Source organism: Apis cerana, linkage group LG9 (genome assembly GCF_029169275.1).
Source record: "Apis cerana isolate GH-2021 linkage group LG9, AcerK_1.0, whole genome shotgun sequence".
Classification (NCBI taxonomy): Eukaryota; Metazoa; Arthropoda; class Insecta; order Hymenoptera; family Apidae; genus Apis; species Apis cerana.
The window spans coordinates 11,421,103-11,447,649 of record NC_083860.1 but is presented as its reverse complement, the minus strand read 5'-3'; the positions used below and the strand labels follow the sequence as shown (position 1 = coordinate 11,447,649).

Sequence of the window (26,547 nt, the reverse complement as noted above, 5' to 3'; positions counted from 1 at the left end):
TATTTAAAAATATTAAAAATTAAATCAAGTTAGTAATAAATGACTGAAATTGAAATTAAATTTCAATAAAAATTACATAAGTAAAAAAAATATTTTATATAATTTTATATTATAAATGTATATAAAATAATATATTTTATATAAAATTTTTTATTTTTATAAATTAAAACAATTTAAAAATATATTTATGTTTATAATAATATCTTTATGAATATGTTTCGTAAAATTATCATATAATTCTTATATAGTTAAAAAAATATATATATATTAAAAAAATATATATTTATTTATTTATTTTAAAAATTCAGATACATTATAATAAAAAAAATGTTAGAAATATATTCAATTTGTATTCTACATTTCTAATTGAATATATTATATGCAAAGCAAATATAGATAAAGGAAGGAAATATTAGAAAAAAATAAAAATATAAAATAAAAATACAATAAAAATTATGAAATTAGCATCATCTCCAATAATAATTAATAGTCACTAATAAGATATGGATAGAATAGATAGAATAGCATATATAATGAAAAGTATAGATAATGGAAAAAATAGCAAATAATAGAAGAATAAAAATAGCGTAAAAATTGGAAATCTTTCTGTGCCATCTCTCGAGCGCTTTTAGAAAAGATTTTTCTGAAGAGATGTCTTTCATACTCAAGAGATGACGTTTACGGTTTATTCTTATTTTCTTTCATATCTCTCTCTCTCTTTATTTTTTGTGTTTCATTTGCGGCACTCTAAAATGGCGTAGATTCTACAATTTTTATCTTATCTTTATCCTTTTCCCACTATTTGCTATGCTTAAATAAATTCTATAGTTAGTGCTGCATAATCATAGATGCACAAGCAGGGAATATTAATTGAATATATTTTCAATTTTTTTTTTCATCAAATATTTTAAATTTATGTTTTCAATAATTAAAACATTCGTAGTTTTTCAATCATTTTAAGAATTTTGTTATATCTATAGACTATGAATAATATCCATGAATAATAATTTATTTATTAGTATTAAATAATCATAATGTTTTAACACCTATTTAAGAATACAATTGAAATTTTAATAATACGCGCAATATTTTTATATAAATCATTAATGAATTATTTTTTAAATTTAAATGAAAAAAAAATAAATAATGTCTAAAATCTGTTAGTTGTAATATTTTTTAATCATTGCTTATGTATTCATAATTCAAGAAAATAAATAAGTCATGAAAATACTTAAGAAATAAATAAAAAAACGATATATTGCGGTAAACCATATTTATTTGAATAATTATTATTTGAATAGTAAATAGATACAATAGAGAACGCTTTTAGCAGGCCAACTTCCCAATAACGGCAGAGAACTATCAATATTTTATTTCTTCTAAAATAGATGCATATCAATGTATAGAAGCATCCGTTTTTTTTTTTTAAATCTCTCAATAATTAATTAGGAATAATGTATAGGTAATTCGTAATCGCCTTATTAAAAACAATTAAAAGTGTTACGGTACAGATAAATATTGCTAACTTGGGAACAGTTAAAATTTCTCATATATATATAATGGCTTCATAATCACTTCTTGGCCTAAAATAACAAAATGCTATATTATAATACATTGCATTGCGACTCTTTGTATCGTGTGAGAAATAATCGTTCGTCATCATTTATCGGACATATTTTTTTTTTCTATTCTTCTTCTTCTATTTTTTATTATATATTTTTTATGTCCGACTACTGAGCATCTTTTTAAATGGCATCAATATCAAAATCATCTTCGTCATCCGAGTCTTCATTGACTACAGCAGGCTTCTGCATAGGGGGTGACTCTTGTGGTTTTAGTGATTGTTTGGCTCTATCGTCGTATTCAATCTATTATAATAAGAAGTAAAAAAAGAAAGAAATTAATCATTATAATTTGAGATTATGGAAAATATAATTAAAACGCAAACACTTACCTCCAAATCATCGTCTTCTTCTTCTGGTTCAGAATCCTCTTCTTCTGCTTCTTGTAACCAAGTTAAAAATGGTGCAGCTTTATCATGAATTTCTTGGGATAAATCTTTTGATACGTATTTTTTAGTCACTTTGTTTGACCATTCGAATAACGCTTTTTCTTCCAAAATATCAGCATCATAAAAGAGCTAGAACAATAAGAATCATTATAATTTTTCATTTAAAATATAATAATAACGACTAATGATGAATGAATGATTTGTTTTACCTTTAAAATGCCAGGTACTTTCGGCATCAAAGCGTCTTTATGCAGTGCTATTACTTGTTCAATTCCTCTAATTAAATATTTCTGTGCCTTAATATCATCGTGGGTAAAACGAAGGAGAAGTACTCGATATTTTTTAGCTTGAGCAGCAATATTTTGATCGAAGAGTAGTTCGGCCAGAATCAATGGCGCTTTTGTCTTGATTTCCAGACGTTCGGCCTCTGTGATCAGCTCTTTATGATTATCCAATTGCCCAGCGTCGCGACGACATTTAACTAACTTATAAAACATGTCCATCCTCTCTTTTTCAGTCTTGTCAAGATCATCGCTGATGGTCATTCCTTTTGCCCCGTCTGTCAAGTCCTGTAGACGGGCTCTGACTGCCTCCTCCGACACATCGACTGCCCAATTATCATCATCTCCGTTCTCGTCCGCCATTTTTTCAGGAGCCTCGACCACGATATCGGTGGTGTTGGTATCGTTTTCCGGAGAACCAGATCGATCGCCATTAGCAGTAGCAGTGGTTGTAGTGGTAGTTGTTTCACCATTCGCACGTTTTGAACGTTTCCCACGTTTACCTTCAGTTAAAGAACTACCTTGAACAGCAGGATTCAAGCTCGGTGGGTTCTTTAGAATGTAGGTGTTCAATTTATGATTACTTTCCAATAGCCCGTGATAGCCACACGCTTTGCATCCCTGTGAAATAGTCCCTTTTTTCGAACTGACCATCAATTCGGTCTCAGGATTATCGCAAGCCGGGCATAATACATATTTGCGAATGAATCCATCCAAAAGATCTTGCAATTTTGTAGCATCGTGCGAACCATTTACTATAAATCTTTCATTTTTGAAATCAAATTGAGTTTGTGCTCCGAGCTCACAACCAAAGTACTTAGTAGGATAGGTGGCAGGTCTTCCAATCGCTTTCGCGACATCAACCATATTCACGATCACAGTTTTGATACCATTTCCCTTGCCTTCTACTTTGGCTTGAATCCGTGGCATTTTATAGCGATAAAACGCATCGCTGACATTACGATTTACGTTGACACTCCCCATGGTGACTGATATTTCCACTTCTTGCTCCTTGCTAAATTAATATCCCCTCCAAGCGACAACAGCAATTTCTGACGAGACGTCGTTGTGAAAACGAGTTGTTGGCAAATGGTGATGCAAGCGTCGAACTGTCGAAAGCTACCAAGCTTTTTCTGGTCGATCACTCTCGTTCTCTCTGGATTCTATTGGCCCCTATCTTTCTATCGTTCAAGTAGGTAACGTCTTCGTCCTCGTCCTTCTGGATCTACTTTCCACGTTTCCCAGCGGCAGTTTGATTGCTGTGCAGCGACGTTGCCAGGCAATGGCTACCCGATGGTAGCTCGTTACGTGTCGAGTCAGGGTGATTTTCGTTGTCTGCGGTAACGTATGCCGCACTATCCGTTGACACCAGTCACGTTTCTCTGAACGGCTGTAGCTTCCGATGCCTATTACTAAAAAATTAAAATATATATTTAGAATTTAACCCATCTTTTTTTTCTTTGTATTCTTTGTATTCTAAATACAACATTTTCTAATCTAATTGTAATAATTGTAATAATAAAATGTAACAGACGTAAAAATATTCTTAAAAAGAAAAAATTGTATGAACATTCTTTGGGAGAGAAATTCATTTTTCTTCATCTTTTTATTCCTCTTTTCTTCATCTTAATTATTCCTATATAAACAGAGTAAAAAAATGTATTCTATCGTACAATTTGATGCCAACCTGGAAAATTTTGAGGTCCTGTGCTTAGGCAGGACTAGATGATTCAGAAATCGTTGGGTAGTATCTTGATGCAAATATTGCCTCGGTTTGGTGGGCAGAGGGGGATAGTCTTCAATGATCATACACGCTGCCTGTCCGTTGCTTGTGCCCCTAAGAAAGCCTGGGTACCAGGTTGGTGTGGTTAACTCACAGGTGGCTCGTAACGAACGATTAGACCGGTCGTAAGTGATGATGTTGCCGTTTAGAAATCGCTTGGACAACGTCCTACTACCGCCGCCTTTGCTGTACACCGATCCTTTCCCTCTGGATGATATCCTGGATGTTTCTGGAAAGAGAAAGAAAAACCGGATTAATCTCATTTCAATATAAAAAAAAAGAAAAAAAGATGAAACGATCATCGAAATTCATTCATCGATTCGCGTACGAAATACAATTAATAAGTTAAACTCGAACGCAATAATTCAAAGGACTTGAAAGATGTATATATACTTAATAAAAAAGTTGTTGACCATCTAAAATAAAAGATTAATACTCCAAGAGATTTACCTCCCTATCATCAAACACCATCAACAACGAACCTACATTCAATGAACCCAATCATCTCAATTCGAAGAAGACGTGGGACGCCTCGTAGACATCGAGACCCGTTTTACACTTTACGATCATAGATGAGAAATTTTTTTTCTTTTCAGGAACAGTTTTCTTCTTGTCCATCCGCGTACGAGGAACAGAGATGATTGAAGTGTCAGGCCTGCTAAAATCGTTCGCAAAATAGAAGCATCGGGAAATGATTTTCAGCATATGGCTTGTGAATCATTTGTGCATTGATTTGTTCGTCAATCGTTCGTGAATTTTGCCCGGTGTGTTAATATCATTTAGCTTGTGATGATTTAACGATCGTCCAGCCGATGCTCGGAGGTGATCGACCATGCGAAAATCATGATAGCGAAAGTCACACGCGGACTTGGTCTGCCGAAGAGAAACGTCTCGAGGTATCACTACCGGAAACGACGTCACGAAGATTCTTCGATGAGCATCATCGATCAGAAATGGAACAATCGAACGGCGGAAGGTGATAAAAGACGATTGGAGGATGACGGGAAGTCGATCCACTCGTCCGTGCTTTTCCTCCTTCTCGACCATTTAGATTTCAACGAAAATATCGTAACGTATCGTATATATTCGTATAAATATTCGAATCTAAAATCTTATTTCTCGATAAATCGAGTCAAGTTTATTCATCGAAGTAATAAAATTCAATAGATATTTCTTGCGTGCGAAATAATAAAATGATAATCATCGTTATAACTTTACGCTAGTCATTCATCGAATATTAATATCGTAAATAACATTAAAATTTCCTTGAGATATCTAGATATATATATATATACATATTAATATATACATATTAATAGGATTCTCTTATTAAACATTTACGTGACCATGATTGTATTTCAGATATTATAATTATAACGACAAACGTGCGTTGACATGTTACGTAAATCTTCGCTTCGGTTAATCATTTTTTTTCATAATCTAATTAGACATGATTCGATCCTAGGTTAGGATATTTGGACGGTAGGCACGAATTTTTAAATCGTCGCAACATCTGATATTAAAATTAAATTTATTTCCCTTCGATTTACGGTAAATTTTTTTTCGTATCAAAAGTTTAAAAAATTAACAAAGTAAAACTTTGTATGAAATTATATAAGCAATTTTCAAATTTGATTATTTGCGTGACGTTGTAATATTTCTACGCGTATACGTTTTCCCCAGATTCGATAAAAAATAATTGCGGTTGCTTATTAGCTATAATATCGAAGCGATCATTCTCGATACGAAGCCAAACAAGGCTTCCGTGGAAACACTTCCGGTTATATACACGTTCGATGCAAACAATACGGAATATAATGTGCATCAATCAAACTTATCCTTTAGAATTCATAGAAAAATATATATAAAATTGGGAGAAATAATAAACGGAGAAAAGGCGATGGCTGAAATTGTTTTAACCGTACACCACATTTTGAAGCGAGTTCGACCAGATAAATCGGATGAATTTGGAAACTTGTGAAACGATATTACGAAATATCATGAAATAGTATCGAATGTTTATCAGAAAAGAAGAAGAAGAAGAAAAAAGCAATTTAAGTTTGGAAGAACAATAAGAGAGGAGATTGCGAACATTTCACAAAAGTCAACGACGCCGAGTAAAGTTATTTTACCCGTGCACGCTCCAATTGCGGAACAACGTAGCGCAGCAATTTACAATGAAACCTTTTATTTCATATCACAATCACAGCAAATTAATTCTCGCGTTGATTATGCTTTCCTTCGCTTCAAAACGAATTCGTGATTTCGCGGACGAATTATCGCAGTTTTCGTCGTATTTCCATTTCGTAATTATTTCCTCTTCTGATTGTCGTTCATTTTTAAATTATCCATTCCAAGTCTATAATCATAAATTTATATTTTTACGCCCTAAATTTGTATAATTTGATGCAGAAGAATATTTGAAGGAGTAATAATAATAATAATAATAATAACAACAATATAAAGGTGAAAAATCGGAGAAAGAAAAAATCGAATAATATCTAACTGAGATTTTATCGAATTAAGCGAGGTTGCATTTCGATGGATCAAAGAAATATAAAATTATCTTATTATGTAAACACATAACATAATCCATCATATAGATACGCCAGCGATGTATTCGTGTAAAGATTGTGTTGGATCGATTCGTATCAATCACTTCGATTGGATAAGATAAACGAGTACATATCGAATTTTTCGTAATATAAAATATTTTATTTGATGAAAAAACACAATTACAATTTTTCTGAACGAACGATTTTCGTAGAGAAAAATATCATTGCTAATCAATTCCTATGTGTCATTACGTTTTATTATTTGCAATTTTCATAGAAATCGAATAAATATCGTGTATACGCGAAACAACTTAATTGTCGAAGAATATAATGAACGGCTTGAGAAAAATGAAACTTCGAGTACCGATAATTAATCGATAAATAACTTTAATTTCCAATATCAAAACATGATAATAAAATTTTTTATTATTTAAATTAAAAAAAATTATAGATCCGTCCACGCGTATACTAATATCGTGTCGCAGTTTAAGAAGATTAGAAAAAACGAAATTCGTCCATAAAAATTCGAAATTCCTCGTGAATTGATTATATTCTCCCACACTTTATCAACGTCTTCCTTTAAAATATTCATATTCTCGCGTGTATATCGAGCGATCCGACATAACAATGGCTTAGAATTCTAACCGCGTTATTCCATATCGATAGCCATTTTTTCAATATGTTGGTCGATTATTAAACGAGTTTTTTTCCTCCCAAAAGGAAAATTCCCCGTGATATGACGGATCAACTGTTCGAAATTACTCGCGTAGTGGCATAATTTTATTTATATGTTAATAACTGTCTGTTAAAAAAAAAAATTGGTTGTCGTATAGTAACAAACGGTATTCGCGTAATTAAATTTTCCATGGATTCTCAAGAATGTTAATGAAACGACGACTAACCCGTTTTCTCGTGAAATAACTGGAATTACGTGAGGTGAAGTTCCACCGTAATTAAGTGAAAAAAAAATGTGCTTATAAATGGAATTTAAATACATATATATACAAGATTCTATAGTAGCTCTTTACGTTCGATTTACGTGAAATTATACAAAAAAAAAAAAAAAAAAACAAAGAGAAAGCGGATAACGTAAGAGAAACCGTTCAAAGGGGCATCGCCTCCACTTCCTTCTTCCATTCGTACTCCTATACAATTGTTTATACCATAGATTTATCGACTGACAAATCAACAAACATCCGATCAGAAACAGATCGATAAAAATATTCGAATTCGTTATATTCATTTATAGTAAACTTAAAACTCGAGTTTCTTGGACTCTTACAGATTTTCCTGAGGAATTAAATAATAATTTTAAAAGTTTCGAACTTGCACAAGATCGTTTGAAGAACTAGGAAGAATTCACCAATTCGTATTGAAGTTGAATGAAGATTTCTTTCTTCGCTGGATATTACGTAAAACTTCTTTGATCATTTTAAAACGAAGACGAAACGTAATATCCGTGTATTAGGTCGTGATATTCCCATGAATGCACGGAAACGTGTGCTTTATTATTTCCACTATACGATGAGATAAGACGAAATTTTTAACGATAACGATGCACGTTTCATGGAACGACAATTAAGGTAACGATCCGAATAAGACAGTCCCGTATGAACAAAGTTCGTGCTATTCCAGATTCGAGAAAGCAAGGAGCTTAGTTTGTCACGTTGCATCGTGTCACAGAGTGCGCAAAGAGGTCACGTCAATGCACGTTACGCTACTCATGGAGCAAACAGAGGAGAAGAGAAGGGGCTCTCGCGGAAGATTCTCGATGAATGGAAACCGACCGCGGCAGTGATTAACGGCGGTAATCATAATTGCGTCGCTGATTCGAAAATAACAAGTTGTTCGTGGCGATCAAACTTTATCGTGATTCGAAGGAAAGATTGAAGTGGTCGAGATCGAAGCGCCGTCAGACGTGTAAATTCCGAGACGAATTTTATCAATTTCGAAAAAACGAATACGACTGCTCGAGTAGAATCGCTACTTTTTTTAGAGAAATTTCTAGAAATTATTGATATTAGATAAAGAAGATGTCACGATACGCGGTTTAAGATGTTCGCAAGAGGAATCTGATCCAATTTCTAGAATTTTTCAAGATTACTTACTCGATGCAAGGTACATCGGAGATCGTGTACGACACGATGCGCAAAGAGGCCAGCCACGCCAACGAATAACACCACATTTCGAGAGATCAACGAATGAAAAAACTGCTAACGACAAAAAACGTACGTAACAATTACGACCTCTTGGCTCGAAACACTCGTCTCGGAATCCAGCCCCGTTTTTCTCTCACATCCACCAACCGATCACCATATTGTGAAAAAAAAAACGTTGAAGCATATAAATGTACACCCGATACGCTTCGATTTGCTCGAGCAAAAGTGTTCCGCGTCTCTAATCAAGCAGCACAGATTCGAAAGGACGGAATTCGCGTTCCGCATATCCTAAGAATCATCGAGAGAGGAGGAGGAGTATGCAAGGAGTCGAGCTAATCCCGAGGAAGGAGTATCGAGCGGCTGCGGAGGCGTATTCGATGAGCCGAAGGATCTTTACCTGCTCGGTACAGACGCATAAGTCGTGATTTGCGACCGTGGTTGCAACTGCTGGTGGTCGGGTCGTCCCTACGTCTTCTTCCTCGAGGCTCTCGCCAGAGGCAGCGAGAGTTTAGATCGAGGAAGAGTCTAACTGGCCGGTTCCGCTCGGTTGCCGAGAAAAACGCGTCGAATCGCGTTGCGAAGTCGGCCGCCTATTTTATGTCGTTACGGCGCGGAGACGACGATTATTATTATTATATTATTTGTGTTATTGTATTACGAGCAAAGGCGGAACACGCGTTGGACACTCGGTACTCGGCGGACGAACAACGGGCGACGACGACGACACGCGTGTTGGACGGGTGCTGTGTGCCGGCTGGCGTAACTCTCCAGTCCTCCTCGTCGTACGCGCTCGCTCGCTCGCTCGCTCACCCGGATCGGGCTGGCGAACCGCGCACGCGTCCACCAACCGAGGATACGCCGCATATTGATCGGAACTTGGCCCGATCCGAACCCCGACCACCAATTTCTCTCACGATTACGAACAGAAGGCAAGGTCACACCTCACGCCGCTATCCTCGCGCACAACAGCACGGAGAAGCATACTCGCCCAACTTCCGGGAGTTCCCTTCCGTACGTTGAACCGTGGGCCACAGCGGTGCCCATCGCTCGATCGGGACACGCGCTACTACTTTTGCCGCTGTTCGCCAATTTCACGCTTTTCGAGGTATCGCTTTATTTATCGAGTACAGTGATTGTGAGAATCGGTGCATCGATCGGGTTTTTGTGGGGTTGTTATTGGAGGAGGTCGAGCAATATTGACTTCAACTTTGATTTTGAGGCGAAGAATTATGTATATATATGTTTTTCGTTGTAATCATAAAGTATCATCAGAATCGCGTACTTCTACGGAGTAATGAAAAAGCCAGTGATCCTCCTCCAAATACAATTTTTTCCAATTTTTTAATAAATCAGAAATCGCACTCAAAAAGAATTTAAAAAAAAATGCAAGATTTAATCGACTTTATAAAGGATATTAAATTAATAAATCAAATGCGACATAAAATCTAAAAAAAAAAAATTCATTGAGTTACTTTGGATCGAATTAATTACCGAGACCATCGCGCAGTGTATTTTTAAAAATAGGAAAACGTTAACCTTTTGGTTAAAGCTATAATTAAAAAATCCTGCACTAGCGGTAGTTTCTGGATTTCAAAAGGAAAATCAGGTTTCTACTGTGAAAAAAAGAAAAACACGAGTAAAGGAAAAATGACTCGATTAATTTGCATATTCATTGCATAACGGATTCAGGAAAATATATTACGAGCGCGTGTGTCGAGAATACGAAAGTCTATGAATCGTGTTGGATTCGTTTTATTTTTGATCTTGAAAAATTATTGAAACTTATTATTATCTATGAAAAATTCTACTCATTATCGAGAAGCGAAATCATGACGCGAAAACTGCGAGGCGAAAACGATGAGATAAAAAGATTGTTGGAAATTTTCATTATCGAGTCCGAGAATGGATTCTCACGGAATGAAAGGTGCCGCATTCATGCAACAGATTAGACGGTTATGCATTCTGCGGACTGCATATTGTAGAGCGAACGGGTGTACATGCATTATGCATTTTCTGCTCACGATCGATTTTTCGAGGATTCGAAGTTTCGGGCAAGGCTAGATCGTACACAACGTATCGCGCAAAGACATATTGCAATCGAGACAGATTCGTGGCGATAAAACACGGCATGCAAACTCCTTATGCAAATGTCGTTTCCTGCAACCACGAAATCGTTTCATTATAGGTGATACAGTTATATCGCAAGTGCACGCATATGAGTTTGGATATTAGTATGATCGTGACTCATGTCGGAAACATGTAAATGACGAGTTAATCGAAATGACAAAGAGGAAGAGGAGGAGCAAGTTAAAACTTTATCGGGAAGTTGGAAAAATCGTGAAAAGAAAACGTAAAAAAAATTGATGCAACAACTCTTTCGCACGGGAATAGTAGAGTTTAAAGAAAGCCAACTATGCCTTCGATACTTTAGACAGATTAATCGCGTTTATTGATATCCTCATTTGATTCTTAATTTAAAAAAAAGAAAAAGAAAGTTTTAAATTTGCCAAATTTGAAATTAAAAATTACATCGTATTTACAAAAAATTAATATGGATTACTTTCATCTTGATAATTGTAATTTGTTATGTATGTAATCGTGAAATTGTATGTGATCGACAATTGCAATACAGTTTGCATGTTATTTTATGCGTATTAAGCGTAGTATTCAGCGATCGCATCGCGAATCGTGTAATGTGAAAATTTTGTATTTACAAAGCGATCCATGTAAAATCATACATGTATAAAAAGATTCGTGTAAAGTGGATCATAAACTAATATCTGTATAGAATAAATTACATTGTGTAATATATCGTAAATGTAATAATACGAGATAATCCATATAAGACGGGTTATATACTATTATTTTATTCGTAGACTGAATTGTGTAATATATCGTGTGTATACACGATTCATATATAGGGTTACATTGAATAAGATGATTCATATAAAGGAAATTGCAATATTATTCTGTGTCCACAAAATAAATGACAAAATACGTTTGGCGTATAAAGTTTAAGTCGTATCAGATATCCTGTTTTTACGGGATGAATCAAATATCGCGATTCGATTCCACAAAAAGGAACTATCGATTCGATACAAAAAGAATCGTTCGACGCAAGCACGAAATTTTTTGAGAAAAAATCAATCGTTGGAAGTGACGTTAAGGACACAGGAAGCAGAGGGAAGGTGGAAATTGCATCGATCAAGTAACCATGATTTCGAGCATTCCCGAAAATGACGCAACGAAACATAGCTCTATGTTAATTTCCACGTCCACGCGGAACTTCCGGTGGCCGTATACAGTGTGTGAACTATTTTTGCACAGCGTGCTAGCCTGAGGCAAGGTCACACTTTCCGTTTCTTTCTCGCGATTCTAACATTAGAATCCAACTTATTAATTATCTTTGCATATCGAGTTTCATATTTTTGAATTTCCATATTTCGTAAATCAAAATTTCGTCGTATTTGTCGTATAGTTACGAAATATAATTTATCGTGTCTATTAACGAGCAACAGAAGATATACAGTAATTGAAAATTGACATTTACGAGTGTTCGTCCGACACCCTTGTGTCTGAAATATCGTGACATAATTTATAGATACACAAATCACTCGAATCTCTTCAATTGTTATGTATTTTCCATATAACGTAATTTTGTTTAGCTTAAATTAGTTTAAAAACCGCTTCGTTTAAAATATGAAAATTTCTCAAACGTTTCCTTCATTTTTTCACCGCTTTTGCTCCGGCATAATAACGTTATTACATATATAATTACCGCAAAACTTAAACGTGATGCAAATCTTTTGCAATATTGCTCGAATAAAATTTGCATGCCGGAATAAGCATCGTTCTTTTGCACGAGAAAATCTTTCGTGCATCATTAATTATGCACTCGATTAAAAATCAACGAAGAAAAAGAGAGTAAAATCGTAAAAGAAAGCGTTAAATTTAAAAAATTATAACGAAAAAAGGAGAAAAAAGTTGGACAAACTTTTTTTTTCTCTTTTGAAATTTTAATATAACGAGATTGAAAATAATATTATTATGTACAATTTCTTTTTAGCTGGTTAGATCAACTGAGTCATGGTCAAGAACTTTAAAAAAAAAAACAAACGAAAGGCGAGGACAAGTTTTACGAGTTTACTCTAGTACAAGACGTATCAATTTTATATTCGTAACTCGGATTACATGCCATGTTTTACCATCAAAACTTGAGCGATATTCAAATTTTTTATTTGGATATTTAAGTATCTCTCATATAATGCGAATATATTTAATTATAATACAAAAATTTCAAATAATTCAAGAAACAATTGAAATACCAATATGAGGAAGAATGAGAAACTTGAATTCATAAGTTAAAAATTTAAAGATAATATTAAAAAAGAGAATGAAGAGAAAACGGAAATGGAACGATGTGATAGCATAGAATAAGATCGAATCAATTACAGTGGGTAACGCGAGAAGGGAGAACAATGCGAATTCGAAGCGCAAGAAAATTCCTGCGAGCGATTAATGACGATCTTGAGGATCGTATTATACGAACTTGACACACGAAAACGGTTGTATGTAACGAGTCGATCAAGATCGATTCTAATCGTAGTTTCGAAAGACTGAAAAATTTTCACTACCGACTTTCACTCGTCGTCTAAGAACATTTCATATGCAAAAGGACGAAATAAACATCTGTCTGACGAGTGAATCTTACAGCTTATAAATCAAATTATTCATGATTAGATTTGAAAATATAATATTTCTATATAAATTAATGTTAAATTATGGAAAAATTTTTATTTAATTTCAATATATCAGACTTCGTATCAGATTTCGAAGTAATAAATACTGTCAAATAACAAATTTCGAAGCATCAAACAAGAGAAGACGAATCATCTCGCTTGATCGAATTAAGCGGAATACACATTCGAGAAGCTGTTCGATAAACGGCCTAATTATCTACTCGTCGATCCTCGATGATCGCTTCCCTTTGAGTGGAAGTCGTTCACACCGACTTTCCAGAGATTCTCGAACAGGATTGTACGATTCACGAGATTATTGAACTCAAATCGACGAGAAAATGAGATTATGAACATCACAGTCTTGATCACGCATAGATTTACTATGCATTATACGAATCGATATAATGAATTGAATTTAATCGAGCGAAAAAAATATTAAGAACGGTAAATTATTCTCTTTTTCCTCACTTTATTCAGTTTAAACAATAAAAGAAAATCGGCTTCGATATCGAAGCATCGTTTGAGAACCATTGACGCACCGAGAGAAACTGATTAAGAGGTATTATTTTGCATCGCTATCGAACAGCTATGCATACTTACAGGTCACAACAGGCCATCTTAAGCCACAGATAAATGGAAAAAATAAAGCGAACGTATACGAAGGGAGCGAAAGGTCGGATTACTACGGACTCTGTTCGAGGAATCTCTTTCGAAACCAAGAGTTTCGTGTTCTTGATGATCGAATACTATATAACGCTGGAACAAAGTAGCACCGTATATATGAGACATATTTTTCTTACATATGAAAAAAGAATGAATTTCATAAAATCAATAATTCAATTTTAACGATAAAATATAAAATAAAATATAAAATATATGAATTTATTTTTCTTCTTTTTTTATTTCTAATTTTTAAATATAGATTAAGTATATTTTTTTAATAAAAAAAAAAAAATTAAAATTAACTTCGATTATAGATTAATATCCATATCTTTTTTATATTTACCAATAATATCAGAATCAAAATCATTTCTCGTGAATAATATACAATATGTATGAAGCAAAACAATATAAATATATTAAAAAATAGATATTACTAACGTTATTTTTCCTAAATCTATCTTTCTAAAGAATAACATTTTAATTTCACGTTTATTAATTTTTGTTTGTTATAGTAAAAATAAAATGAAATTAAACATTAAATAAAAATAAAATTTTTAAATCAATAGAATTAATATTTTTTAAGAAAGAAAAGAATAAATATCTTTCGAGAAAAGATGATTCGCATGATTCTTTATTATAATATAGCTTTTTTATTGAAATGATTTAACTTAATTCATAATTCAATAAATTGGAATTAAAAAAATTAAAAATTGATTGTTAATTAAAAATATACGAGTTTAATATTTATAATATAATTCAGAAAATATAAAATATTTACCTAAACAAAGTAAAATTAAAACGGTTAACAATTTAAATCTAAATCAAGTCAAAGTGACATCAAAATGTAAATATTATTAGAAAAGAGTAAATATCAAATTAAATATTAACTTTCTATGATTTTACACTATGTCGATTTCGAATGAATAATATATTGAAATGTCAAATGCAATCAACAAAATGATTTATAATTTTTTTCTTCATGGATACAATTTTTTATATTTTCACGAATAAGAAATGAAAATTACCTATAAAAAAATTATATTTATATTTTAGAAATTATTCTTTTAATTGCAAATTTTTCAACAAAAATTATTTAAATGTCGATAATATATATGTTATAAATAATCTAATGTTATAAGATTTTTTAAAAAATTATGATTGTATTTTATAATGAATTATTTTTTCTTTCAATACAAAAATAATAAAAAATTTTTTATTAAATATACACATAATAATTAACACAAAAAACCTTTTTATAGTACTATATACTTTACACGAATATAATGTGAATGTTGTAATTACCTATTTTCAATTACAAAAAATTGAAATAGAAAATATCTAAATAAGCATCGTTATAGATAAAAATTTTTAAAGTGCTTAAATCTGAATAACGTATGGAATTGAAAAAAAAATTATCTATAACCAATAAAAAAAGACAAGAATAATATTGAAATGATAAATTTTACATATATTTTTTTATCTAATATTCCAAAAAATTATAAATAGTAATATTTAATTAACGATATTTACAATAAAAGTATATGAATTACATTTACAAAAGAATAAAAAATTTCCTCGATAATTCTTATTTGTCAATAAAAAGAAATGAATGTTGTAACCTGATAATTTATATAGCTTTTCCAATCTATTTTAAGAAATCACTCGCTTTATACTTCATCAAATCTCGATCGGTAAATATTCGATGCAAACGCACAAAAATTATGATTTTATATCGAATGAACATGGTCGATCGTGATAAGCGTACAAAGCATATGGATATTCAACATTACAAATTCATTACAAACAGCAACGTATGTTCAGCTTGAATCAATATTAACATATTGCACTATAATGGAAAATTTTTAATCGAGTCGAACTCATAAAAAATACATAACATTATTTTTATCATAAAACTTAAGTCGAAACACATTTTTTAAATATACCGGTTAATTTAAAAAATAGATATTTTTTTGTAAAATAATTTATTATAATTTTTAATCAGTAGATGACATTGCATTTTATAAACTACGTAAGAATAATATGTGCAAATAAAAAATACGAGAAATAAATTTTAAAATTTAGATATAATTTTAATTTAACCATTTTCAAAAAATTAAATGTTATAAAAATTATATAATGTAAAAAAAATTAAATTTAATTATATTTAGATTTTTCGATGATGTATTTTTTAGATTTCGTTCACTTGTTTTTATAACCACTAAAAAGTAAAAAATGATTCATCAGAATATTACGTTATACGCAAGTTATCGCAATCTCATAGTTTACTCGACGACGAAACTATTCGTTTCGGTGTGTTCAATAATTCGGTAAGCAATATCGATCCAACATTACGTTATTGGATATGAAAGATAATGCAACTAGGAAAAGACAAAGAAAAAAGATGGTATGGCATGTATTCGTGAAAGAAGATATAAAAACAAAAAAGATATAAGAAAACGTTAATTTCCGTAGAACATAAATTGCTCATGAATCGAGCACGTTCTCGTGTTCAAAATGGCTGGTCGCTAAAATTAGCGTCAGAAGCAACGAAATGATACCAGATAGGACATTGCCGTTGCTACCATGCTCTGGTTTCACTCACCTTGACGTCGAAGAAAAGTCATATAAAATGGTATCGCCCTGCTGGACGGCCGCCTTCTAGCGTAAAAATTGAACGGGTATTCGTGAGTGTATCGAGACAGATGGATCGCCCTGTCGGGTGCACTCCAGTGTCTCGTTTTACGTCTTTCTACGATGTCGCCTACGAAAGTCGGTCGTTGAAATAAGTCAGTCGCGTAGACGTGACACTGTGTCAATACTTTTGCTTGCTCAATTCCTTCTTTCGTTTGATGACAAGTATTCCTGTTGTCAAATGATTATTTGTTTGCCGATTCTTCTCAACTTTATGTGCGGTGCGTAACTTTTTCGCTCACGACGTGCACACGAAACGTTCCGGCTTCTGAGACTGCTACTGCCTGAATACAACTGCAAATGATCCTCGAAACCAGGGGCGTAAACAAAATTCGTGACTCCCCATATATGATAGCGAAGTGCCCCTACCTTTTCATAAGTATTCGTTTTTTATTTAATCCTCACGTGACCGCACATGATATCATTGACAATGATGCAATAGAAATTTTATGATTTTATTCTCGTTTAATTTGTTAATTATTCTAATAAAAATTTTACTCTAATATTCATTAGAAATTATTTTGTGAATATATTACATAAAATTATATACAAATTTATTTATTAAAAAAAAATTAAAAAAAAATCTTATTTATAAAAATTCAATTTAAATAATTTGAAAAAATAATAGTAATAATAAAAATAATAATCTCGTCTAATTGTAAATTAAGATCTATGTTTAAATGATGAAGTTATAAAATATTAATATGAAGCATTCAATGTAAAATCATATTAAAGTAGAAAAAAATTGCTTGTAGATAAATTTTAATATTATTTTTTAATTTCTTAATAGTAACTGAAAAATGATTAATAATATTAAACTTATTGTTCATTTTATAAAATTAAATTTTTTATAGATTTATTATTTCATAAAATTACTACCAAAATCAAATATATGTATGATTTATCGATATTTTATAAAAAAAAATTCTCTTATATAATATTATAAAAATTTATATATATTTATAATATTTCAATGTAATATTTTCATTAATTATAATAATATTATTAATCGGTATTTGTATTAATATAACCTCAATATTAGTATAAAACGTAATTGCGCACGTGATGTATTTTACTTTCTTTTACATGTATACATTTATTCGTAATTATTAATATTTGTATTATGATCTATATAAATTTATATTGTGATAAATGAATTATATTAAAAATTTATTATAAAATTATTATACAATTTTGAATGATTAAGAAAAATAGATTTAAAAAGTTGTTAGATTTTGTTAATTTTTGGTTTATTGAAACGTACTAAAAAAATGACTTCACCGTTTACTTGTATCACATGTCGCGTAGCATTTAAAGATTTGGAAATACAAAGACAACATTATAAATCAGATTGGCATAGGTATAATTTAAAGAGGAAAGTAGCTGAATTACCCCCTGCATCTGCTGAAGAATTTCAGAAAAAAGTAATTGCGCAAAGGAATAAGGATGACAAAAAAAAAGAAGAAGAAACAATGAGTTGTAAAATATGTAGAAAGAATTTCAATACTAGAAATCAGTATGAAAATCATTTATTATCAAAGAAACACAAAGAAAAATATATAAAACAAAATATTTCTTCTGAAATTGTAAATGAAGATCTCAGTGATGATGGTCCTTCGGAAAGTTCTATTATTAAGAAAAATACAAATGAAGAAGTGTCTAAGAAATATCTAAGAGAACATGTAGAAGCAAATTCTGATATTGAATCTATAGATTCTGATGAATGGACTGAAGATATTGAAAATCCAGTCACAAATAATAATTGTTTGTTTTGCAGTCATCATAGTAGATCTTTAGTAAAGAATTTAAAACATATGACAATTGCACATTCATTCTTTATACCAGATCCTGAATATTGCATAGACATTAAAGGTTTACTTGAATATCTTGGAGAAAAAATTATTATTGGATATATGTGTATTTGGTGTAATAATTCTGGTAAGTTAATTTAAATTTTATTTATTATTATTATTAGAAAATTAAAAAAAATATATTAATATAATCAATTAATAGGAAGATGTTTTCAAAGTGCTGAGGCTGCTAGAGCACATATGATTGACAAAGGTCATTGTAAAATGTTGCATGAAGGAGATTCACTTGTAGAATATGCAAAATATTATGATTATTCATCTAGTTATCCTGATGCAGAATCTAATGATCCAGATGCAGAAATTGAAATACCAGAATTAGATGATAGTGATTATCAACTAATCTTACCATCGGGAAATATTATTGGTCATAGATCTTTATTAAGATATTATAAACAAAATTTGAATCCAAATAGAGCAGTTGCAGTATCAAAAAGCACAAAATTACGTAAAGTGTTATCACAATATAGAGCTTTAGGATGGACAGAAACAGAGAAAGAGGCTGTTGTAAAAAAAGCCAGAGATATAAAATATATGCAGAGAATACAGGCAAAATATTCTACGCAATTACAATTTAAGGCAAATAAATTACAAAAACATTTTAGACCTCAAGTAAACTTTTAAGTCTTCTTATTATGTGTATATTTAAATATTATTGCAAGACTGTATTCCTTTTTAAATTATATAATTTTTATGGAAAATTTTGTTGCTTGTTACATTGTATATTTATAGATCTATTATCAAAATAAAGTTGTACTTATTTAATTACAATCTGGATTTAATATATTTTATAGTTATTTTATAGAAAGGATATATTATTAGACATTAATCATTATAAACTGTAATATTTATTTAGCAGATTTACTTTTACAAAATAACTTGTGATATATTTTCGTAACATGTGACGTCAACAAAAATAATAATTTTTTTAATATTATTCTATGCTCATATGGACCCATCCAGTTATTCCTGTAACCATAAGCTAAATCACTATTTTCGAAAAATTGTTAGACACGGATTAAGAACTATTCCGTGTTCTGTTAGTCTTTATTGGTAGCTGTAAAAAAACGTGTACACAATCGAACACTTCCAACGTTGTTTATTGTGTACATATACAATATACTTTCAATTTACCACCAGCGAACTATAGAAATGTACTAGAGAATTAACAAATGTCAAATTACAACATTTGACACATTATTTCAGTTTCAGATTCTATCGTTGATATATTTCTTTGCCACATACGAAGAGATAATTATTTTGTTTATATATCTTTTACTACGTAAATTAGAGCACTTTGTTTCGTTTTGAATTAGCAGAATGCAGAACAAAAGTCCAATGAAGAAAATATTAAATGGATTTTCATTCTTGCATTTGTCAACTCAATATATATATTTTAATATAATAATATATATTATTTATTTTTTTCTTAATAACAGCACACCATTCAGAACACAGACAAGGACTAATAATCTATGCCTCAAATCGTTAATACTTTCTAAGAGAGGCATACGATTCGCCTTGCAGTTAGATGTAAGAACTTTGTAAATGCGTCTTTGAGACAAACATACATTAGAGACGTGTTATTGTCACACAACGATACACATAGTTTATACTACTGCTCTTTCATAATATCTTTGTCTGCTTATTAGAGATTTCTCAAGATTAACATTGAATTTCGTTTTTCTCTATATTTTTAATTCAATATCTTCACCATAAGCTTTAAAGCTTCATGAGGAGGTTTTGGTCTGATTGATTCATCGAGATCCGTGTACAGAATTTCTGCCTCAACTTGAAAATCATGTTTCAAGCATACTTTTTGTGAAAACATTCCTGTAGCATCAGCTTTAAAAACCTGCGAACATATAACAATTTGAATATCATATTTTAGTGTCATCATAATAAATTAAGCACACAACATTTACATACACTTGGTATGAAGTACACTGCGTGCAAATATACCTCTCGAGAAAGTAATGAGTGCATTGTAATTTTACATCTTGATAAACGAAAATCATCCCATGCATATTAATCGAAGAACATGCTGAAACAAAAATATAATGTGAACTTCTCACCAAACGATCACGCCAGATCGTGCTGTACAAGTACGAGCAGATACATAAAATCTTTTTTCATTTTTAATAAATTTACTGGTTTCTAGTAAATCTTTTATATCATTTCAAAATATTAAATTTAATAATTAATTATATATTTAACATTTATGTATAAAAAAGCAATATTTATTAAATAAATTTTTGCAACTTATAATTGAAATTTGAAGGATTGTCGTAAAATTAGTAAAAGCTTTCGATAAGGAATAGTAAGGAGGGTTACAGTTCTAAAAAGATTTTCCATCGAATTTGAATGCATGCTTCAACAACATTTATCATACAAAATTATGTATTATTTTTTTAAAAAAGTTATTACAATTATACATGATTAGAATTACCTTGAAACCTGCATTTCTTGCAGTTTCTATACTGTCTGCCATTAGTATGTTCGCCAAACCTTTTCCACGAAAATTCTCATCTATACTAAGTATTCGACATTCAAATAATTCATCTACATTGTACTTAGAAAAAAGATCAATTTTCTCGTTAACTTTGTAGAGAAGCCCGAAAATTATTTTGAATTTTTTATCATTTAATTCTGCGAGACGACGTTCAGCTTCTTCTCGTTCTCCCTTCTTCAAGATACCATTCAAAGCCATACCAGCTATCTGATAGGACAGTACTTATGATCGACAATGAACTAAACGTTCATAAGTCTATATATATCATAGAAAAACATTGCTTGATCGATGAAATATTTATAACGTATAAAATAAATCAAATTGACTAAAAGTACATAATTGTTTCTTTATTGTAAAAGAAAAAGATATACAAAATTCGTTTCCTTTAATTCAGCTTACCATTCCATTTTGATTCACCAGCATCCTTGAGTATCCCTGCTTTAAAGTAAGCAAGCAATGTCTTTCCAATTCGAATTGGCTTTCTCCTTTCTCACATAGCCCTACTGCATGATTCAAAGGTTCGTCAGAAAAGAAATTCCACTTTAAATGATGGATCGCATCATCAAAGCGATTTTCTGGAACATCCACGACCGTTAAATGATCAGACGACATCTTTGGGGTGGTACGAATTTTCCGCGCACTGAAAAGATTTTCCACACGCGCACTATCTTTAGTAGGGAGAGTTGACTCATATGGGAAAAGGTTCATATATTGATTGACCTAGTTCAAGAAATTTACTATCTATAATAATTATCTATAATGACATTTTACTATCTATAATGACATTCTTTTTAATTATTTCAGGAAAATCGCGCTAAAAATACGACAAATTATCTTAAGATAATTAAAATATCTATAGTTATAAATATAAAAAAAAAAATTTAATGAAATTTATTTGATTAATTGAATGAAAATTATTTGATTTTTATTTCCCATTATTAATAAAATATATTAAAAATATAATTTTTTATGAAATTTTATAAAATGAATAGATATTTTCTAATTATTGTAGGAAAGCTAGAATGATGATAGATAAATAATTTAAACGGAAATAAATATATATATGTATATGTACATATTTATTTTTCATAAATTTTTACTAAATAAATTGGTTTTATAATTTCTTGTAACATTGCTATCGTCGCAAATTATTTGTATTAAGTTATAATCTTATTAATATAACATGTAATATAACAATATAAATATGTTGAATGCATTAAATACAATTTCAACAGATATCAAATCAGTGGCACATAGTTGATAAAAAGTATTATTAACATTTTTTATAATATAGTGATAAATTTCAATATAACATATTATATCATATTTATAATATACCATAATATATCATATTGTATCATATTGTATAAAAAATGTTAATAATCTATAAAATCATCTACTTCTTATCATCTATTTATGCAGAAATTTCAAATTTTAATAATTTTTTATATAATACAACTGAAATATAAAATTAATATTGTTTTAAGATTTTTGTGAAAGTATTAAATATATTCTCATATTTCACTGGATTCATTCATTAACCCATTCATTCAAAATTAAAACAATTTTTTAATACTATAGATTGTGAAAATAAATTGTATACAATGTTTAAAATAAAATGTCATCATCTCCTTCATCAAGCATATTTGCAGCTTCTACATCTTTACCAGAAGCTATCATCTCTGCTCTAGCTGCCTCAAGCTGTAAAATAAATTGAATGTATGAAAAATTTGATTAAAAGATATAAAAAATCATTTTTAGAATGTAAAACTTACCTTAGCTTTTGCTTGTTTCTTTTTATCTTGAATTTTCTTCAATCTATAGAATTCTTCTCTTTCTAATTCATCTAACTCAGAAATTATATAAGCAAGTGTTTTCTCAATTCTTGGAATGATAACATGTTCAATAGCATTTACACGACGATTTGTAATTTTAATAACTTCATCCAAGGTTACAAAACTTGTTTGTAAAGATGCTAATTCCACTAATAATTTGATTGCTCTTTGATAATTTTTTTTCAATTTTGCCAATTGTTGTCCACCTCTTGCCAAACCTGCTAATTCATATGTATCTGTGCCATCTTGATAAGATTCAAATACTGGAAGATTAACACCAGCAACATTATCTTTTTTAGATCTAATTTTAATCTGTGCTTTTGTCACATTCTGAAGAACTACTTGATTAAAGTCTCCAGTTGCAAATTTAGCTTCAGCCAATGAAAAAGCTGCTTCCTTCATTACTTCTCCCATAAGAGTTTTTGTCTAAACAAAAAAAAATTTTTATAGAAAAAAAAATAATTATTTATACAAATATATTTTTTTATATCATATACAAATATTATATGCTATATACAATTGTTATTGTACCTCAATAATTTTACCCAAAATTAATCTAAAACGCATTTGTAATGCATCTGCTTTCTTTTTTAATAAACCATGACCTTTCTGTGCTCCATGTAAACGGGATTTCATTAACATTTGTGCCCTGAAAAAAAAAATCAAATTATAAATCTTGCATGATATATATCTTTAATTAATCTAATGGAAGAATTAAATGATGTGTAAATTTAGTGATTTTGTACAATACAAGTTATAATTAAAATTTATAATAAACTAATCATATATTCGTAGTTATAAACATATACATTAAGAAATAATTTAAATGGTTTGAACACATTAAAAGTAGGGTTACACCCATCTAATGATAATAATAACAGTTTTATAATCTATTAAGAATAAAAAAGAATTAAATAAATTAAAAATAAAATTCAATAAAAAATAAAATAAACTTTTATAATTTAAGGAGTAACTTACCCCCGAGAAGGGAAAATTGCAAGTTTTTCTTTTCCAGACATTACTGTGAGAACTATCAAGTAGACAGGAATGAAATTGATCAGCTGACTCGTAAGACCGGAAATGTCAGAAATATATATATAGTATAAAAGTGTATAGTCGCATAAAATTAGCGCGCAATTTTAAAAACAACAAATAATAAAAAATGTAACCAAAATTTTTTAATACAATACACAGAGTATATAAAACAATTGAACGGAATGAAAATGTAGCAAGATTAACATCAATAAATAAATTTCGAAGCTAACATAATAAAAATTTATAAAATTAAATTAATGTTTACGTAAATAAAGAATGAAAATAATAAAAACCAAAATTCTTCAATGGCTCAAAAATACAAAATTTTATTTAAAGAAATGAAAAATTGTTTCATATAACAATTAATAAAAGAAAAACGTTATTTTTTCATTAGCGACAATGAATTAAATAACATATTCAGGATAAACGTGAATGCTGTCAATCCGCATAGCACACGTAGAAGTTGCTAAGAATCTGGAATAATTAAAAAAGTCTACAAAGATATAAGAATGAACATTAATCTTTTTTAGAAATAGGTTCGTATATTTTTACATACTAACGAAAAATTAATCCTAAATGATTAATTCTTATTACAGGCTGATCCATATATTTCTTTCGGTAAATTATTATTAATATGGAAAAAATGATTTACGCATCTGATATCTCGAAAGATTTTATCCTAAATAAAGCAGTTCGTGATGCTACAAACATCTTACTAAAACCATATATGCCAATAGTATTAACAGAATCTTGTTCAACTCCAAATAATTGCGATAATCATGAAACAATCAACAATATTAAAGTCAAATGGATATCATATACACAGGATTTTTTATTAAAAATGACAACAATTGCCTGGGACTTTCTAAATATTTTGAATATGTTTCAAAATAATCTAGAAAACCATAATATAGAAGATATTTCAAATAATAGTATTTAAATAATAGCAATATATTTTTATAGTGCAGCTTCTATCAGCTGATGTGAATTGACAGCTTAGATAACAAGGAAAAAATAAGTATCTTACATTAATGTAATTGATATAAGTATTTTTAATAAAAAATATACAAGACAATTTTGCATTTTATAACAAAGAGAATTGTCCAACTTTTAACACTTGTCTTACATTCATATTTATTCTAGCATCAGAAATATAAATTTTTGCTTTTTTCCAATCATTTTGATTTAATCTAGTACATTGATCATCATTTAGCTCTTCGTTATCCCATGGTTTATCAATGGTTAATAATATTTTTGGTATACCATGATATCTCAAACGAGACATTCCAGACATTATTATTATATCTCCACTCCGTAAAAATATAGCATTAGTTGTATCCTCTTGCATAAGTCCTCCAATTAAAAATATTGCAGTTTGACCAAAACTTATAGAAAATAAGGGAGCTTCTACATTAGGTTCAGAATGGTCAGTATGACCTGCTAAAGTTGAATTCATTCTATAGTAATTAATGATAGCTGCTTCAGCTTTAAAATCTTTAAATCCTAATGTTTGTGCTAAAAATGATGTTAACAATGATAATTCTATAGGTATTTTTGTCTTGCATGTTTCAGAATATAATTTTGTATCCCAGTTGTGATGGTACCCAAATGTTGCCCATCTTAATTTTGATATTAATTTGGTATTAATTTCACCTTTATCAAAGTTCCTATAATGAATATAATAAATATATATTACAAATATTAATTATAAATATATAAATATATTATAATATAAAATTATATAATATATAATTTTTTTATAATATTACAATGCATCTTACTTAAAACATATATCCCACCAATTTTCATCATCATTTAAAATATTATGAGCATGTAAATTTAATTTATGTGGTTTTTTCGAATATTCTTTTAAACATTTTATAATCCAATATCGTTGCCCATATGTAGTAAATGGATTTTTTATAAAAATAAGTCCTGGAATATCTAAAAATTCAAAAACTTTCCAATGTTTTATTGATTTTAATCCCAATTCATGTTCGCATTGTATATCAAGCAATTTTTCTTTAAAACTAATAACCTAAAAAATATGAACATATTTATATACATAAAATACACGATTTTTTAAATTTATTACATACTTTATTATAATCGGGATTATTCAAATCGATCACATTTTTTAAATTAGGACGAGGATTTCGACTTTTATAATATTTAAAATTATCTTTAAACATTACTTGAAACCATGGGCGTCGCCATGTTTGTTAATTCACACATATGTCAATAGATATCGTTGGTGGAGATCATCAGTTAAATCTATGCAATTTAAAAGTAGATTTTAACCCATGTTATACGAATACAATAAATTTTAGATAATATTTGAATAAAAATGTTATTTCCACTTGGTTCATAATAGTGACAATCAAAAGTATCGGATTTTTTGGTTTTTAATCATTT

At 30.0% G+C, this 26,547-nt stretch overlaps 6 protein-coding genes across 7 annotated transcripts; 1 reads left to right on the top strand and 5 right to left on the bottom strand.

Moving 5' to 3' along the window:
* Positions 1 to 1,258: 1,258 nt before the first annotated feature.
* LOC133665592 (eukaryotic translation initiation factor 5) lies at positions 1,259 to 3,276 on the bottom strand. Its single transcript, XM_062079672.1, has 3 exons — positions 2,221 to 3,276; positions 1,955 to 2,140; positions 1,259 to 1,868 (listed from the first exon to the last, which is right to left on the bottom strand). Exons 1-3 carry the CDS (start codon positions 3,274 to 3,276, stop codon positions 1,746 to 1,748), a joined length of 1,365 nt encoding a protein of 454 aa, XP_061935656.1. The 3' UTR covers positions 1,259 to 1,745.
* LOC108000576 (uncharacterized) lies at positions 2,299 to 16,930 on the bottom strand. Of its 2 annotated transcripts, none has more exons than XM_028668016.2 (3): positions 16,794 to 16,930; positions 3,980 to 4,304; positions 2,299 to 3,704 (listed from the first exon to the last, which is right to left on the bottom strand). In XM_028668016.2, the coding sequence occupies exons 1-3, from the start codon at positions 16,813 to 16,815 to the stop codon at positions 3,665 to 3,667; spliced, it is 387 nt and encodes a 128-aa protein (XP_028523817.2). In that variant the 5' UTR covers positions 16,816 to 16,930; the 3' UTR covers positions 2,299 to 3,664. The 2 variants fall into 2 exon arrangements, with proteins under 2 accessions (XP_028523817.2, XP_061935659.1); XM_062079675.1 differs by lacking the exon at positions 16,794 to 16,930 and adding an exon at positions 8,739 to 9,166.
* Positions 16,931 to 18,153: 1,223 nt separating this feature from the next.
* On the top strand, positions 18,154 to 19,521 carry LOC108000536 (cytoplasmic 60S subunit biogenesis factor ZNF622). Its single transcript, XM_017060919.3, has 2 exons — positions 18,154 to 18,820; positions 18,896 to 19,521. The coding sequence occupies exons 1-2, from the start codon at positions 18,154 to 18,156 to the stop codon at positions 19,372 to 19,374; spliced, it is 1,146 nt and encodes a 381-aa protein (XP_016916408.1). The 3' UTR covers positions 19,375 to 19,521.
* A 58-nt stretch (positions 19,522 to 19,579) lies between these two features.
* On the bottom strand, positions 19,580 to 21,985 carry LOC108000535 (arylalkylamine N-acetyltransferase 1). The gene is made up of 3 exons (XM_017060917.3): positions 21,662 to 21,985; positions 21,200 to 21,469; positions 19,580 to 20,605 (listed from the first exon to the last, which is right to left on the bottom strand). The coding sequence occupies exons 1-3, from the start codon at positions 21,968 to 21,970 to the stop codon at positions 20,447 to 20,449; spliced, it is 738 nt and encodes a 245-aa protein (XP_016916406.3). The 5' UTR covers positions 21,971 to 21,985; the 3' UTR covers positions 19,580 to 20,446.
* Positions 21,986 to 22,314: 329 nt separating this feature from the next.
* LOC108000533 (V-type proton ATPase subunit D 1) lies at positions 22,315 to 24,228 on the bottom strand. The gene is made up of 4 exons (XM_017060914.3): positions 24,076 to 24,228; positions 23,629 to 23,746; positions 23,038 to 23,523; positions 22,315 to 22,963 (listed from the first exon to the last, which is right to left on the bottom strand). Exons 1-4 carry the CDS (start codon positions 24,114 to 24,116, stop codon positions 22,871 to 22,873), a joined length of 738 nt encoding a protein of 245 aa, XP_016916403.1. The 5' UTR covers positions 24,117 to 24,228; the 3' UTR covers positions 22,315 to 22,870.
* Positions 24,229 to 25,166: 938 nt separating this feature from the next.
* LOC108000532 (nucleic acid dioxygenase ALKBH1) lies at positions 25,167 to 26,370 on the bottom strand. The gene is made up of 3 exons (XM_017060912.3): positions 26,232 to 26,370; positions 25,914 to 26,170; positions 25,167 to 25,799 (listed from the first exon to the last, which is right to left on the bottom strand). The coding sequence occupies exons 1-3, from the start codon at positions 26,322 to 26,324 to the stop codon at positions 25,217 to 25,219; spliced, it is 933 nt and encodes a 310-aa protein (XP_016916401.2). The 5' UTR covers positions 26,325 to 26,370; the 3' UTR covers positions 25,167 to 25,216.
* Between the last annotated feature and the right edge of the window lie 177 nt (positions 26,371 to 26,547).

Bases quoted from the DNA above. Each gene is read 5' to 3' on its own strand.
- LOC133665592 (XM_062079672.1), bottom strand. From the start codon at position 3,276: ATGGGGAGTGTCAACGTAAATCGTAATGTCAGCGATGCGTTTTATCGC. The intron at 2,141-2,220 runs GTAAAACAAATC...TTATTGTTCTAG, and splicing joins AAGTACCTGGCATTTTAAAG to CTCTTTTATGATGCTGATAT. The intron at 1,869-1,954 runs GTAAGTGTTTGC...TTATTATAATAG, and splicing joins AAGAAGACGATGATTTGGAG to ATTGAATACGACGATAGAGC.
- LOC108000576 (XM_028668016.2), bottom strand. From the start codon at position 16,815: ATGACTTTTCTTCGACGTCAAG. The intron at 4,305-16,793 runs GTGAGTGAAACC...TTCTCTTTCCAG, and splicing joins GACTTTTCTTCGACGTCAAG to AAACATCCAGGATATCATCC. The intron at 3,705-3,979 runs GTTGGCATCAAA...TTAATTTTTTAG, and splicing joins AGGACCTCAAAATTTTCCAG to TAATAGGCATCGGAAGCTAC.
- LOC108000536 (XM_017060919.3), top strand. From the start codon at position 18,154: ATGACTTCACCGTTTACTTGTATCACATGTCGCGTAGCATTTAAAGAT. The intron at 18,821-18,895 runs GTAAGTTAATTT...ATCAATTAATAG, and splicing joins TATTTGGTGTAATAATTCTG to GAAGATGTTTTCAAAGTGCT.
- LOC108000535 (XM_017060917.3), bottom strand. From the start codon at position 21,970: ATGAACCTTTTCCCATATGAGTCAACTCTCCCTACTAAAGATAGTGCG. The intron at 21,470-21,661 runs GTAAGCTGAATT...CTGTCCTATCAG, and splicing joins TGGTGAATCAAAATGGAATG to ATAGCTGGTATGGCTTTGAA. The intron at 20,606-21,199 runs GTAATTCTAATC...ATATGTTCGCAG, and splicing joins CAAGAAATGCAGGTTTCAAG to GTTTTTAAAGCTGATGCTAC.
- LOC108000533 (XM_017060914.3), bottom strand. From the start codon at position 24,116: ATGTCTGGAAAAGAAAAACTTGCAATTTTCCCTTCTCGGGG. The intron at 23,747-24,075 runs GTAAGTTACTCC...TTTTTTTTTCAG, and splicing joins GCAATTTTCCCTTCTCGGGG to GGCACAAATGTTAATGAAAT. The intron at 22,964-23,037 runs GTAAGTTTTACA...TTTATTTTACAG, and splicing joins AGAAACAAGCAAAAGCTAAG to CTTGAGGCAGCTAGAGCAGA.
- LOC108000532 (XM_017060912.3), bottom strand. From the start codon at position 26,324: ATGTTTAAAGATAATTTTAAATATTATAAAAGTCGAAATCCTCGTCCT. The intron at 26,171-26,231 runs GTATGTAATAAA...CATATTTTTTAG, and splicing joins ATAATCCCGATTATAATAAA to GTTATTAGTTTTAAAGAAAA. The intron at 25,800-25,913 runs GTAAGATGCATT...TATTCATTATAG, and splicing joins TGGTGGGATATATGTTTTAA to GAACTTTGATAAAGGTGAAA.